Source organism: Epinephelus moara, chromosome 21, assembly GCF_006386435.1.
Source record: "Epinephelus moara isolate mb chromosome 21, YSFRI_EMoa_1.0, whole genome shotgun sequence".
NCBI classification, from domain to species: domain Eukaryota; kingdom Metazoa; phylum Chordata; class Actinopteri; order Perciformes; family Serranidae; genus Epinephelus; species Epinephelus moara.
Genome location: NC_065526.1, coordinates 12,081,751 through 12,094,649, shown reverse-complemented (window position 1 = coordinate 12,094,649; position 12,899 = coordinate 12,081,751). Strand labels below are relative to the sequence as shown.

Below are 12,899 nucleotides of genomic sequence, written 5' to 3'. Positions count from 1 at the left end.
GATCAGTGTTATTCACTTCACCAGCCAGTGGTTTAAATGTCTTGGCTGATTGGTGTACACTGGTCACTGAAGGTTCTCAGTCATCAGGTCATGGTAATCATAAGTGCTATATCGTAGGCTACTAGACTTGTTTGCGTTTCTTGAAGACGTTTCGCCTCTCATCCAAGAAGCTTCTTCAGTTCTAAATGAAACAGAGGGGGGTGGCTTACGACACCACTTATCACCCACCTACTGTACAATGCAGTCTTGGGATCCCTCCCCAGACGACTTCACACCCATTCATCCCTGAGCCTAGCAACTCACATGGTGGCCAGGAGGGTCAACGACTCACATTGTGACCTCAACGACTCTGAAACTAAGAGCTCACATGTGGCCCCTACGACTCTGCAAGGGTTGACACCCATACAGGGTTCAAAGCCTACAACTTCATACCAGTTATTTAGAACTAAAGAAGCTTCTTGGATGAGAGACGAAACGTCTTCAAGAAACGCAAGCAAGTCCAGTTGCCTACGATATGGCACTTAGGATTGGCTTATACCAAAACACACACCCATTTGTTCTCTCTCTTAATATTTAAACATTCAGATCCAAAATCAGTATATAATATATGACATTAATAATAATCTAATTCACTGGCACCTCTTAGAAAGGAAAAAACAAGTAGTCAAAGTTTTCCTCCTAAAATGAGATAAAACTTTATTAATCCCACACTTGGGAAATTCACTTCACAGCAGCTCAAAGCACAGACAGAAAAAGGAGGGTGGCTATGTTACTTGAATAAAAGAAAATTAAAGATTAAAAAATATAAAATATGTGTTTACAGTATATGAATATATATATAAAAATATATGTAGCCCGCATATAGAAAAAATATATATATATAAAAAGTAAGGCACTAAATTGAATTACTGTACACACAAGACTATTTACAATATATACACAGTATAATAAAGATTTACTACCTAAATAGTGAATAAGAGTTTGTTTTTTTAAAGGCATATTGCTTATAATATAAAAGAGGTACCTATGAAGTACCAGGGCCGATTAACATAATGTGACGAAATCCGCATATTGACCAGTCCACAGTGGTTACTGAACAAGTCCTGGATCTTTAACAGGGTTTTTGGGCTCTTGAGAGTTGGTATATCATATCCATACATAAGTCAATAGAATGGACAAGAGCGACCATGGTGTTACATTAACAGTACACGTGGTGGCGCTGTGGACTCACCATGTCTCTCTGTGACCGTTAATAAAGCAACAGAAGAAGACGTCACCGCGGTAAAAAGCGTAGCGCTCCTTCTTCACTCCCTCATTCGACCTGCAGCTCCGCGTGTCCGCTTCAGACTCCTGCCAGTGAAGAGGTAATTATTTTAAATACTGTTTTTCATTGTCTTTAATGGTCTATGTTGTTTGAATTACACATGTTCGCTTACATCTGTATTTACAAGGCATTTTCAACATGTTTGCTGTTTTCCTGACTTTACATTTTTAATGCTACTCTTTAAAAATCAAGTCGCGAACACAATAATGAAACCGTTAGACAATGAATTGCATTGTGTTTCTGTTACGATGGAAAAATGTTTAAAACAGAGTGGAGTTTAGCATTGTTGCATTTGTGTATCGTAACAGTTGCCGTTATGTAACCAAGATTAAAAGGCACTCAGCCGCGTATGAAGCTGTTGTCGATGTCGGTCAGCGAAACAAAAGTGAGCCGAATGAGCTCGGTGCTACAAAATGGCGCCGAAAAGAAAAATGCTAGCCACCTAATCCGCTAGCTAACGGTACCACGTTTGTAGGCCCCAGGCCATAGCTCGATTTGTGTCGACCATTGGCGGCAATTTGTTGTAAATACATGCAGAAAACACACTTATAACAAAATACCGTGATGTTTCTAAGTTTACGTCTGATTAATTGCATTGCTGAACCATGCGGAGGAGGGGAAACGGTTTTGATCAAAAATAACCATACGCAGGTTGTGATGGCCGCTGACCTACTTACCGTGTTGCGTGTGCGGACGGTATTTGCGAATGTTTGTTAACGGGGGCTGTTTTCCGGGTGGAATTGTTAATTAATTTTTTCTGGTTTTGTTTGTTCCTAGCTATATAAAGAGATGTCGGACGAGGGTAAATTATTCATCGGAGGGCTGAGCTTTGAGACCAACGAGGAGTCTCTTGCCGCGGCCTTCGGCAAATATGGAACCATCGAAAAGGGTAAGTCCCTGAACGCATCTACGTAATTTCGGGGGGCGATAAATTATTGATGTCCTCACACTGATTGTTTTTAACCTCTGGAAATGTTTATAATAAAATTAACTGTTGGCTTTTTTTTGTTCATCAGTGGACGTGATCAGAGACAAAGAGACGGGGAGGTCTCGCGGTTTCGGCTTTGTGAAATACGACAACTCCGACGACGCTAAAGACGCACTGGAGGGCATGAACGGCAAGGTAAATCAACACAACACGATAAAACACTTGAATTTCGGTTTATTTGAACACTTACGTTTATAATTTATACCGAAATTGTTCATTTTAATCCATTGCATAAACATTAGGTATTCACATGTGCTCGTCTGTGCACATTAGTATGTATTTGTCCAGGGTGTCTGCAGGTCCTTAAGTCCACTAAATGGTCTTTAACTAGAATTTAAGGGCTTAGTTGCTACATTTGATCTAAATTCATTTATCCATTTTTTTAATTTTTTTTTTTTTTTTTTTTTTTGGAATCGTTAATTGTAGACACCCTGTCATTTTAGTTGGTCCATATTATGTTAGAAGTGTGGCATATTAATATGTTTTGCCTTGGTTTCAATTCTTTCTCTTTAAATTGGCAAGGATTGTACGCACAGGCTAGGTGATCCTTAACCCTCAACTCGTATGATAACTAAGTCATTGTGAGATAATCACCATATAAAACAGCTTTGTAATAGTTGTAGTTTATTCATTAGATGTCACATGTCTGTAAAACATACAAGTAAATAACTGTTTTTTTTTTTTTTTTTTTGGAAGACTCTAGATGGACGGGCGATCCGTGTGGATGAAGCAGGCAAGGGAGGACGATCCAACAGAGGGTTCGGGTCAGGCCCAAGAGGACAGCGAGGTGGATTCGGCGGGCGTGGGAGAGGTGGACGAGGTTACTCCAGAGGTGGACACTAGTGTCTGCGTTTGCACCATTCCACTGCTTCATATAAATATTTTGCTAAATAATATCTTTGTTGTCTCAGGAGGTGGATACAACGGAGAGAGGAGTTATGACAGGGGTTATGGCGAGAGAAGCTTCGGTAATGAGGGCAGGTTTGGCGGCGGTGGCGGCGGCCAGTACAGGAATAGCGGTGGCTACTCCAGCTACAGAGAAAATAGGTAAGGATTTGTGAAGCCACATACAGGACTCCCTGACGATGTTGCTTGCGCAAAATGTGATGCAATTATACTAAATCTTGTTGCACTCTTTCCAGGGGTCAGGGTGGATATGGTGAGCGCTCTGGATCCTACCGAGATGGATACGACAGCTATGGTAAGCATGAATGATATGCATTTGTACTGTGTATGTAGACTTATGTTGGGGCTGTCCATTTTCAAATTTTTTTTAAAGACATCTAATAAACTTGCATTCAGATTGTTAATGACTTAAAATGCGTTAAACCGACATACCAAAGTACTTGTAACATTACATCTGATTCAGTTAGACATATTGTTGTTTGTGGTACATGTCACACTAGACGTCATACATTAAATTAGAAGAACTTTACAGCCCCAACATACAAAGACTTGTATAATGTATGTCCCTCAGTTTTGTCCCAGAGCCCAACTTGATGCCTCTTTATGCGGTTTCCAAATTTTGCTCCCCCCTCCCCCAGTCCCACTCTGATTAAAGAGGCTGGCAGAACTATTTTAAACAAATGTAACTTAATCTGATGTTGCTTATGTCTCCAGCGGATGGAGCCCCTTGTGCAAAAAAAATTGAGGGAGGGTTTATGGACTGTCTGGTGGGTTGAGGGGGATGTTGTGAAACTCCAGTGTTGGAACTTTCAGTGTCTTTACCTGTGTGCCCACTTCTTATCCTCAGCTACACACGAGTAAACATCTCCCTGATTCAAGATCATCACTTGGCTGGCTGTATTTCAAAGATGCGCTCCTCAAGAAAAATGTCCACGTGTTATTGCTGACCTTAGTTTTTGTAGTTCTGTTGTAGTAGCTCAAGCATCTTCAAAAAAATGTAGCCCTGAGTTTTGGTCATTCCTTAACAAACCATGTTACAAATTATAGTTCAAGACTCTTACCTTGCTGATTGGGCATCTTTATTCCTCAAAGGTCGTTTGTTAACTAAAAAGGCATCTGTGTAATCTGATGAGTACTGTCAAGTCCCACTTTGGGGATTGAACAATGGCTCTCCACATGGCTTTTCGTTGAACAGCTACTACCATCGCTGTAGACTTTTTATCCAGCACGTTAAAGTGTTTCCTGAATTTTTGATTCCTTTAGTTTTTTTTTTTTTTTCTTTTATACTGAAATATCCGATGGGGCTTGTTTTTTTTGTTTGTTTTTTTTTCTTTACTTATTTCCCCTCTCAGTCTCTGTGGCCGACCTACCTCTTGCCAGGTTTTAAACTGAGTGAGGAAAGAGATCCAGTTACTCTTAAAACAGACTTTTGGGGGATTTAATGCTAAATTCCTTTTACTAGTAAAAACTTAGTCTAGCTGAGGCTCCTGTATGTTCAATTTCCCAAAAGAGTGAATTCCTTTCAGACTGGTGAACTACACATCCGAAGTGGCCGGCTGTTCATGAAGTTGCAAATTGCAGCATGCTACAGTCTGTCCAAGGTATCTTCTGTGCTCTGCTCAACATCTGCATTTTCAATGTGCTGTAAAATGGACTAATCTTGTTTAAGTGATCGAAAAATGTAACTTCGTTTCCCCAAAGTAATATCTCAACCGGGAACAGTTTTGTACTTTATGTTCTTTGTATGATCGTTTTTTTTCTTTGTCAGTTTGGCTTCATGGAGCCTATTAAACAGACTGTGGAAAATAATCTTGATTCTTTTGCCTTTCAAAATTACCGCATGGGGGAGTTAAGCTGAGAGCTGTAGGCTCATATGTTACTGTAATGCTGCGTGAGAACCACGTCAACTGCTCGAAGCACTGAGATCACACATGGATTTCTGTGGTGGGCAATTATAAATTGGCAGTTTAGTCTAAGTTAGCCTGATAAAACAATAGAGGAATAAGCTGTAATTGGGTGTAGTTTAAAGTCCACTTCCAGTCCACAAGCTGCCCTCTAATCTAAGATTTCAGAATTAAAGATGGTTTTTGGCCCAGTGTGATGTACATGTCTAAAAACCATCAACTAGCCAGATGTGTCAGGCATCTTTTTAGTGTATTGAGCTCCAGCCTGTAGTGTCATTTGACTAATGAATCCCTAAAGTGGCACATGGTCATGCTGGGAAAACAACAGCCGGTGTCTGGTCATGTTAATGCTTCATTACGTTCAAGAGGTCAGCTACTTCAAAAACCAACAAGTCCTTGGAGAGTGAAGTGTTGCGCCTTCCAACAAGTGCTCATCAGAGATGAAAGCTGCTCTCTTGCCTAGGTCATATGTGGAGAAAGTAGGCCAATGCACGTGAGGTAAAAATCTCCTTTTGCTTTGCTCACATCCTTCAAACTCAGTTCTCATTGTTTCCATGAATACCTTCAAGTTAGTCGTTGTTTTTAGTCCCCTGCTTCAGATGTCGCCTACAACATGCCATGGCCTCTTCCCCGATTGGAAAGTTCATTGAGAAAATGTTTCTGTGAAGCTCGTCTGGATTGTAGTACTCCACTTCCTGAGTCCACCAAAAAAAAGCATTGGCCTCTAAGTCATGGGTAGTATTGTGCTCAGTCCACTTCTGTTCACTGCATTAGTCCTCAAATTTGCTCCAGTAATGTCCCACAGCAGTCCTAATTGATGTGTAAGGTGTCTAGACTGTACTCAGTTTTTCTTTGTACCCTTACATATGAATAAGCGGTGAGTTTCAGACTCAAATAGTGTTGCATGCATTTTGTGATTGACTTGTGTCAGATGTTGTTTTCCAGGTTTAACCCACCTCTTTATCTTTTTCTTTAGACTGAACTGGCTGTCTGAGGCTTCGATTGATCTCCTCACAGCTTAAGTATCCGGCTTTAGATGGCAGAGATGGACGCAGATCCAGTGCTCAGGTAAACTCTTATGTGATTATTACAAAATGTCGCCTACATGTTTTGTTAACTGGTGCAGTCAAAATTCACCCAGCTGATTACAATCTCACTGCCTTGTTTCAGGTCCAACGTGGCGCAGCTGTAAGCAGTGGCTACATGGGAGGAACCTGCCACGATCCTGCCAAGTAAAAGTTCATGGCCTTTGAATATCAAACATTAACTTGCCTGTAAAACATTTTTCAAATGTAAGGGCCACGGTATTCAAAGGTCCCAGAGAGGAGGAAAAAACAGGCAAAATGAGAGCTGCACAACAGTGACTGAACATTTCTTGACTGTTCTCTTGTTTGAATGTGACAAGATGTCCTTTTCAAGCAATGGGCCCACATCAAATGTGTAGCACTGTTAATCATTTGACACTTCAGTACTATGATTTATCTGTATGAATTGCAATTTCAAAAATAAAATTTCAGCAATCATAACCCACGTGTTTTCTTTACTTTTATAATTGCCAGAATATGTGACTTGGGTGATATTTGTTCATGTCTTTAATGCTATTTAATTATTTGGGAATGTTACAAAGTGTTTCACAGATAAAAACAAGGTTGAAGATGTAGCGGTGGTTTTAAAACTTCTCAGTGTGTCTGCTTTGAAACATTTTCAGACACTTATCTCCTGACAGTGCAAAAAAAAAGCCTAAATTGAGGTTCAATACCAGTTTTGGGGTACTGATACTTGAGATACTAACGATTAATCTGAAAACTGTTGGATGTGTAAAGGTGGTTGTAAATTTATAATACAGGCTGGTTTCCTTTGGCACATCTGGCACTTGTGGAGGTCTTTGTAAATTTGAAAGACACTGGACTTTTCTAACATCTTGTTAGTGTATCCATGAGCCAAATTACAATGATGCATAGTGGATCATGTTGAAGTACGGTTAATATACAGTCTATTTGGGGTAATGGTGTAGAAATAGGGAGCATTCATATACCTATTTGGAAATTGACTGCCATCAAAGCATTCATGTCACCCTTAGAAACATCGTGAAAAACACTTGCGTGCTACATTTCAAATGTTCAGTATCCATCACTAAATTCATGGCAACCAATTTTTCATCATCCCATAATACCTCTAAGCAAAATTAGATTTTTACTGCATCCCTATTCCTGATCGTTCATGTTAACAGCATTTTAATACAGCTGGTCAAGGTGGAGCTTATTTTGTTTGATGTAATTTTGGATAGTTTGATTTTTCCCAACTGGTCCAGTCACAGGGTCCAGATTTCTTCAGTCATCAGTTCATGGTCCACACAGTTTAAGTTCAACGTCATACTTGTGTTTGGCCATGTCATTGAGCTAGTTTGCTTTCTGTCATGTATCTGTCTATTAATCACTCTCCCCAACAGGAACCGGTACTTCAAAATAAAAGCTTGTGCTGGAAATTCACTACTTCAAAAATAAGTGTATTTTTACAACTTGACATGTTTGCGAGTCACTTGCGGTCCATTCAGAACAGCCCTGCGACCCACCAGTTGGGAACCACTGTTACAAGCTCTTTTGTTACAGATGAAAATGTGAACCTGAAAAGTATCTACTAACCATAAACACTATAGCATAAGATGCAACTCGGAAAGTATCAGTAAATGTACATTCAACCACTGGGAGGTAGATGAGCTGTGACATTCAATCCAAAGTGAAACAAAGCCAGAAAAACCAGGATGAGGTACAGAAAAAAAAATTACTTTAATATTGAACATTTACAAGCTGAATTGAGCAGGGGCTCAGGTCCACGTGGTGCCGGCTGTGGAAGGTGGTGGAGCTCGGGACGACTTATGTATTTAGACGTACGACAAGAATCCGTAACGCTTGTGCAGGAGCTCTTCGCGGGGCCGGAGGTTGAACAGCTCCTCTGTCAGAGGGGCGACCCAGCGGTCTGTGTGGAAGGTGCTCTCACCGACCTGCACGGGTGTTAACGAGACAAACGGTTCTTATCAGTGCAAAGAAAAATGGTGTTGACCAGCATCTGGATCTGATATTTAACTTGAATTATTACTACCAATACATAAAATAGAAATAAGTTGTTGTTACAATGCAATGCTCTGATGGGAGTCTTTCAGTCCTGGGATTCATGTGGTTGCCACTAACATGCTTCACCCACCCAAACACAGCTGCAGACCACTACACCCCCTCATAGCAACGGCACTCCCTGATGGAGAAAAATGAGCCATGCCACAGCTCAAAACACTCAAGGCCTCCACCTGGTCTCCAAACACCCCAGATCCCAATCTGATTGGGCATCTATGGGACACTCCCGCACTCCTCACAACTACCAATACTCAAAGGATCAGCTGCCAATGACCCAGTGCCAAGACACTAGAGCAGAGTCAAGTGCAATCCATGGAGGCCTCACCATGGATCAGGGACACCTCTTGGCTACCAGCACGCCCCATGGATGCTCAATCAGACTGGGATCTGGAGAATTTAGAGGTCAAATTGGCGCCTTGAGCTCTTTGTCACATTCCTTGGGCCATTCCTGAGCAGTTTTTATGATGTGGCATGGTGCATTATCCTGCTGGGGGGCCACTTCCACTGGGGAGTACTGTTGCCATGAGGGAGGGTACTTGTTCTGCAACAGTGGTTTATTGGGTTGTGTGTTTCATGTGGCGTCTGAATGACATCAGAGTATCTCAGGGTTCCTGTGGATCCTTAAAAAGTCTAAAAGGCACTGAATTCATTGATCTATAAATAAGGCCTTAATTGGTATTAAAATGCCTTAAATCAATGTTTCAAAAGTCTAAAAATGCTAAAATGTCAAAATATTTGTCTGCATCTTTCTTTAAAAGTGTTTCCCAAATGTCTGTTGCACTGACATCACCACATCATGATGGTGGAACCGACAACACTCATATTTTGTTTCTGGCCAGGATGCTCAGAGCAGAGGTTACACTATATGCTAGCTAGCTGTCACTGTACCCTACACGACATGGGGGAGAAATAATTCAGTGAGTACTGGCTATTGAATTTTGGCTGTGCATGCACAAGGCAATGCATATAACGCTTGGCGTACCTGATGCAAAAGGTTTTCAAACTCAGCAGGGTTAGAACCGAGAGGAGTGAGAATCATAAAAAATCGCTGAGAAAATTTTGCCAACAAACGGCAGGTATTGACCAGTTCTGTTCTACCCTCCTCACCACCATGCCATGTCCTTCTTTTTTCTTAAATTATATTCCAAGTGGCATTAAAAAAGCCTGTAAAAGTCTTAAATCTAACTCGCCATAAGCTGAAGGAACCCTTCATATGCTGTCCTTAAACTTTAGCTCAAAGCTATTAATTCAATTCCACACGAAAATAAAGTTTGCATTTCTAAGTCATTTAAAAAGCTTAAATGTGCAAACGAGCAATAACATAATTTTGTGTGTGTGCCCCTCACAGTTTGAATTGATGTTGATGTCAGAGTGTAGTCACAGCTTTTCTTTACCTTCCAGCCGGGAACGTCCTTCATGATGATGGCCTCCTCTTCTAGATTTTCCCTCAGCATACGCAAGGCCCTAGACAGAAGGGAAATTCAACTATTTACATAAAGGCTGGAATGAGGGAGTTACAATCATGTTTATAAACTAAATATGTTCATGTGTGTAGATTTTTTATTTTTTAATGTTACATTCGGTCATGCTCAGCCTGCAGCAGGGGCATCAGAGCTATCCTGGCCTCCATCTCCTCAATCTGCAAACGCCTGCAAGCACAAACACATCATTGTGAATTATTATTCGGTCTCTGACTGTGACCAACATTTAAACCTAAAGCACAATAACAAAAATCGTCCTACTTCCTCTCTCTGTTCCAGCTAAACAGCCTCCAGTAACCGAACACCATGATGCCGATGCCGATGCCAAACATGCTATATCCTGTTGATTAAAGACGTGATTAGAGACAGTTTAAGCAACATTGTTATTTACAACAGATGAATCAAGTTTAAGTTCTCAAGCGTGGGCTCTTCCAAGTTTATTCTTTGATGTTACAAAGCTGGAATAAATAAATCTTTAGTTATCTGTATTTATGGCTCAGCTGAATAGCTGAGCCATGGCTTGCACAGTAAGGCATCCAGATACTGGCAATGGATAAAACCAGTTTGTTAACATATTGACACAAACAAAAATATTTTTTCTGGCAGTGCAGCTCAGCTACACATCCAGTTATTGACAATGCCAGAACCCGCTGCACCAGATGAAGTGCTGAAAAGAATATCCGTTGAAGATTATTGACATTCAACCACTGACAACTTTTTGAACAAAGTAATGAATCCAAACAAATAACTTTAAAAAGCTGGTTACAGCTTCTCGTGTGTAGGATTTGCTGTGTTTCCGTTTCAGGCCTCACATTTTCACACTCACGCATGAACTCTATAGTCTCTACAGTCTACAGCAGAAAAATGGTCCTGTTAACAAAAGTCTGTTAACATATACATTTCCTACAATCCTGCTTACATTACACTTTATTCATTTTGCTATTACTGTCTACTTAACAAATGTAATTTTGTACGTGTAATTGTGTAATTTGCACTTTATCAGTCTCAGATTCCCTGTTTTTGCTGGTTTTCTTTCCATATATACTTAGTAGGCATGTGGGAGGGAGCCTTAGATAGACTGTAAGCGATTGCTGTAATTGTTTTGCACGACAATAAATTACTTCAAACTTAAAGGCTCAGTATGTTGGATTTAGGGATGTATTCTGGTAGATATGGGATATAATATTCATTGCTATGGTTTTATCAGTGTATAATCACCTAACACTAAGAATTTATGTATTTTCATTACCTTAGACTGAGCCATGTAAATCCACATATGGTGTGGGTCCTCTAAAGAGTCCGTTATGTTGTTTCTACAGTAGCCTTGAACAGACAAATCAAACACCTGGTGCTTCTCAAAGTCAAGCATGCTTTCTTGATAGAATAGGTCCCGCAGATGTAAGGCAAGACTCCTTCCTAGCATTTAATGAACACACATTGTAAGAATGCTAGTGTATGCCCAGGTGTGCATCACTGCAGAGGCCCCGCCTTCAATTTTGGCAAATCATGTGCAAAGAATTGTGGGTACACATATGCATCCTTGAAGTTCCTTTGAAGGAAGGACTCGGTCCTTGGTAGAATTTGAGAGGCCATACACATGCTGTGTCTTTAACCGCCTGGAAAACGCGTTTAGTGCTACTCTTGTGCCTTTTCTTTGCCAGCTTTCAGGAGCACAGTGGGAGGTTATGTCTGGGTTGCGAAGCAACTGTCACAAGCGCAGCATCATAGCCTGTTTACCTGAAATCATGAGTGCACAACTGATCTTCTTACAGGTGCTTTTTGAGTGTAGGCCTAATGTCTGTGGGACGGATGTGAAGCTCTGGTAGCGCTGCACTTGATTAACTTCTCCTTCATATCTACCACAGACTGGTATTTACGGAAGAAGGGAATATCTGTTGGCTGTGAGTGGTTGTTCCTCGTCACATAACATGCTGTGAGCGCTGCTGCATTTAAACAATGGATTTGAGGGTGCCGAAAACGCTACATGTGTACAGCCCCTGAAGGATCCTTGACATTGGAACAGTCGTTCAGCCAGATTCGATGACATATCCTCCTAAAAAATTCAGCCGTTTCAGGATCCTTCCTTGACTTTGAGAAGCACCTACTGTCTCTAGATTTGCATTTTCACCTTGGCCACCGTAGTTCTCATACACATTGGCACACAAGACATATTTCATGACCTAACCGCTAGATGCCACTAAGTCCTACACACTAGACCTTTAAATGTTTGACTGCAGAGGCAATAACCTGCCTCTGACAGGTTTGATCACTGTTAGTGACAAGCCCTGTTCACTAATCCAACTCTTTGTTGACTAACAGACTGGCTAAGTTACAATTTGACTTTTCTTTCCCCACAACATTTTGTCATTAATATACTTCCATATCGGAGGCGTGAGTACCAGTGCAGACCTGGTGCGTATTAACCTTGCAAAAAATATCAGTAGAAAAAAGTAATTTGTTCATCTTTGGTCAGCACCAGCACAACATTTGATGGGGCAGATTTGGGTGCAACACCAGTTCCAGCCAAAACAATAAGTTTAATAATAAGTCTCAAGAATATCACGCAACAACTAGGTTGTATGCTTTAGTAAAGATGTGGAATTAACTGCATTACATCAAATATAAAGCTAATTCCCCTTTAGAACAAAATAACATAGTTTGACCGACCCTGTTATAAACAAGTTAACCATGATAGCTAGTTAGCATGTAGCTAACATCACTGTCGACATTTTGTACGAAAATGATGTTTAGCCACTTAAACATTTCCTGACTGCCATGTAATACTGTCAAACGACACATATATTGTTCCATCATATCACAGACACGACTAACGAGACTCCAAAAACTTTAATATTTACATTTTAGTAGATTAGCTAGTGTGTCTAACTGACGCTAACCTGTTAGCATTAGCCTCCGTTTACCTAGTACTAAATGTCATTCAGCCTGTGCGTATTTAACAGCTCGTGCGTGGATTTGCGTGTGTGTCGCTAGCTGCGTGTGTAATGTGAGTACCAGAGAGTCCCCGTTTCGGCAGATTTCTCTTATAATCAAACGCAGCATAGCCTCCCGGAGGAGGCATGTCCTGCTTCACCTTGGACCCCGCCATCTTCCTCCGGCTTTCTCCCAAACACGCTGGTGACGTCACTGTAGAACGCTTCTTCTCGCGTG

At 40.9% G+C, this 12,899-nt stretch overlaps 2 protein-coding genes across 5 annotated transcripts; one reads left to right on the top strand and one right to left on the bottom strand.

Annotated features, from left to right (window-relative positions):
- The first annotated feature begins 1,234 nt into the window (after nt 1–1,234).
- Nucleotides 1,235–6,648, top strand: cirbpa (cold inducible RNA binding protein a). Of its 4 annotated transcripts, XR_007571996.1 has the most exons (8): nt 1,235–1,364; nt 2,102–2,213; nt 2,341–2,447; nt 3,009–3,144; nt 3,224–3,359; nt 3,455–3,513; nt 6,099–6,190; nt 6,293–6,648. XR_007571996.1 is itself a non-coding variant. In XM_050074916.1 (7 exons), exons 2-7 carry the CDS (start codon nt 2,114–2,116, stop codon nt 4,077–4,079), a joined length of 540 nt encoding a protein of 179 aa, XP_049930873.1. In that variant the 5' UTR covers nt 1,235–1,364; nt 2,102–2,113; the 3' UTR covers nt 4,080–5,027. The 4 variants fall into 4 exon arrangements, 3 of the variants coding, with proteins under 3 accessions (XP_049930873.1, XP_049930871.1, XP_049930874.1); XM_050074916.1 differs by lacking the exons at nt 6,099–6,190; nt 6,293–6,648 and adding an exon at nt 4,066–5,027 and having other exon boundaries at nt 3,009–3,132; XM_050074914.1 differs by lacking the exons at nt 6,099–6,190; nt 6,293–6,648 and adding an exon at nt 4,066–5,027.
- Nucleotides 6,649–7,884: 1,236 nt separating this feature from the next.
- Nucleotides 7,885–12,865, bottom strand: ndufa13 (NADH:ubiquinone oxidoreductase subunit A13). The gene is made up of 5 exons (XM_050074918.1): nt 12,744–12,865; nt 9,993–10,071; nt 9,828–9,899; nt 9,645–9,714; nt 7,885–8,123 (listed from the first exon to the last, which is right to left on the bottom strand). The coding sequence occupies exons 1-5, from the start codon at nt 12,835–12,837 to the stop codon at nt 8,004–8,006; spliced, it is 435 nt and encodes a 144-aa protein (XP_049930875.1). The 5' UTR covers nt 12,838–12,865; the 3' UTR covers nt 7,885–8,003.
- Between the last annotated feature and the right edge of the window lie 34 nt (nt 12,866–12,899).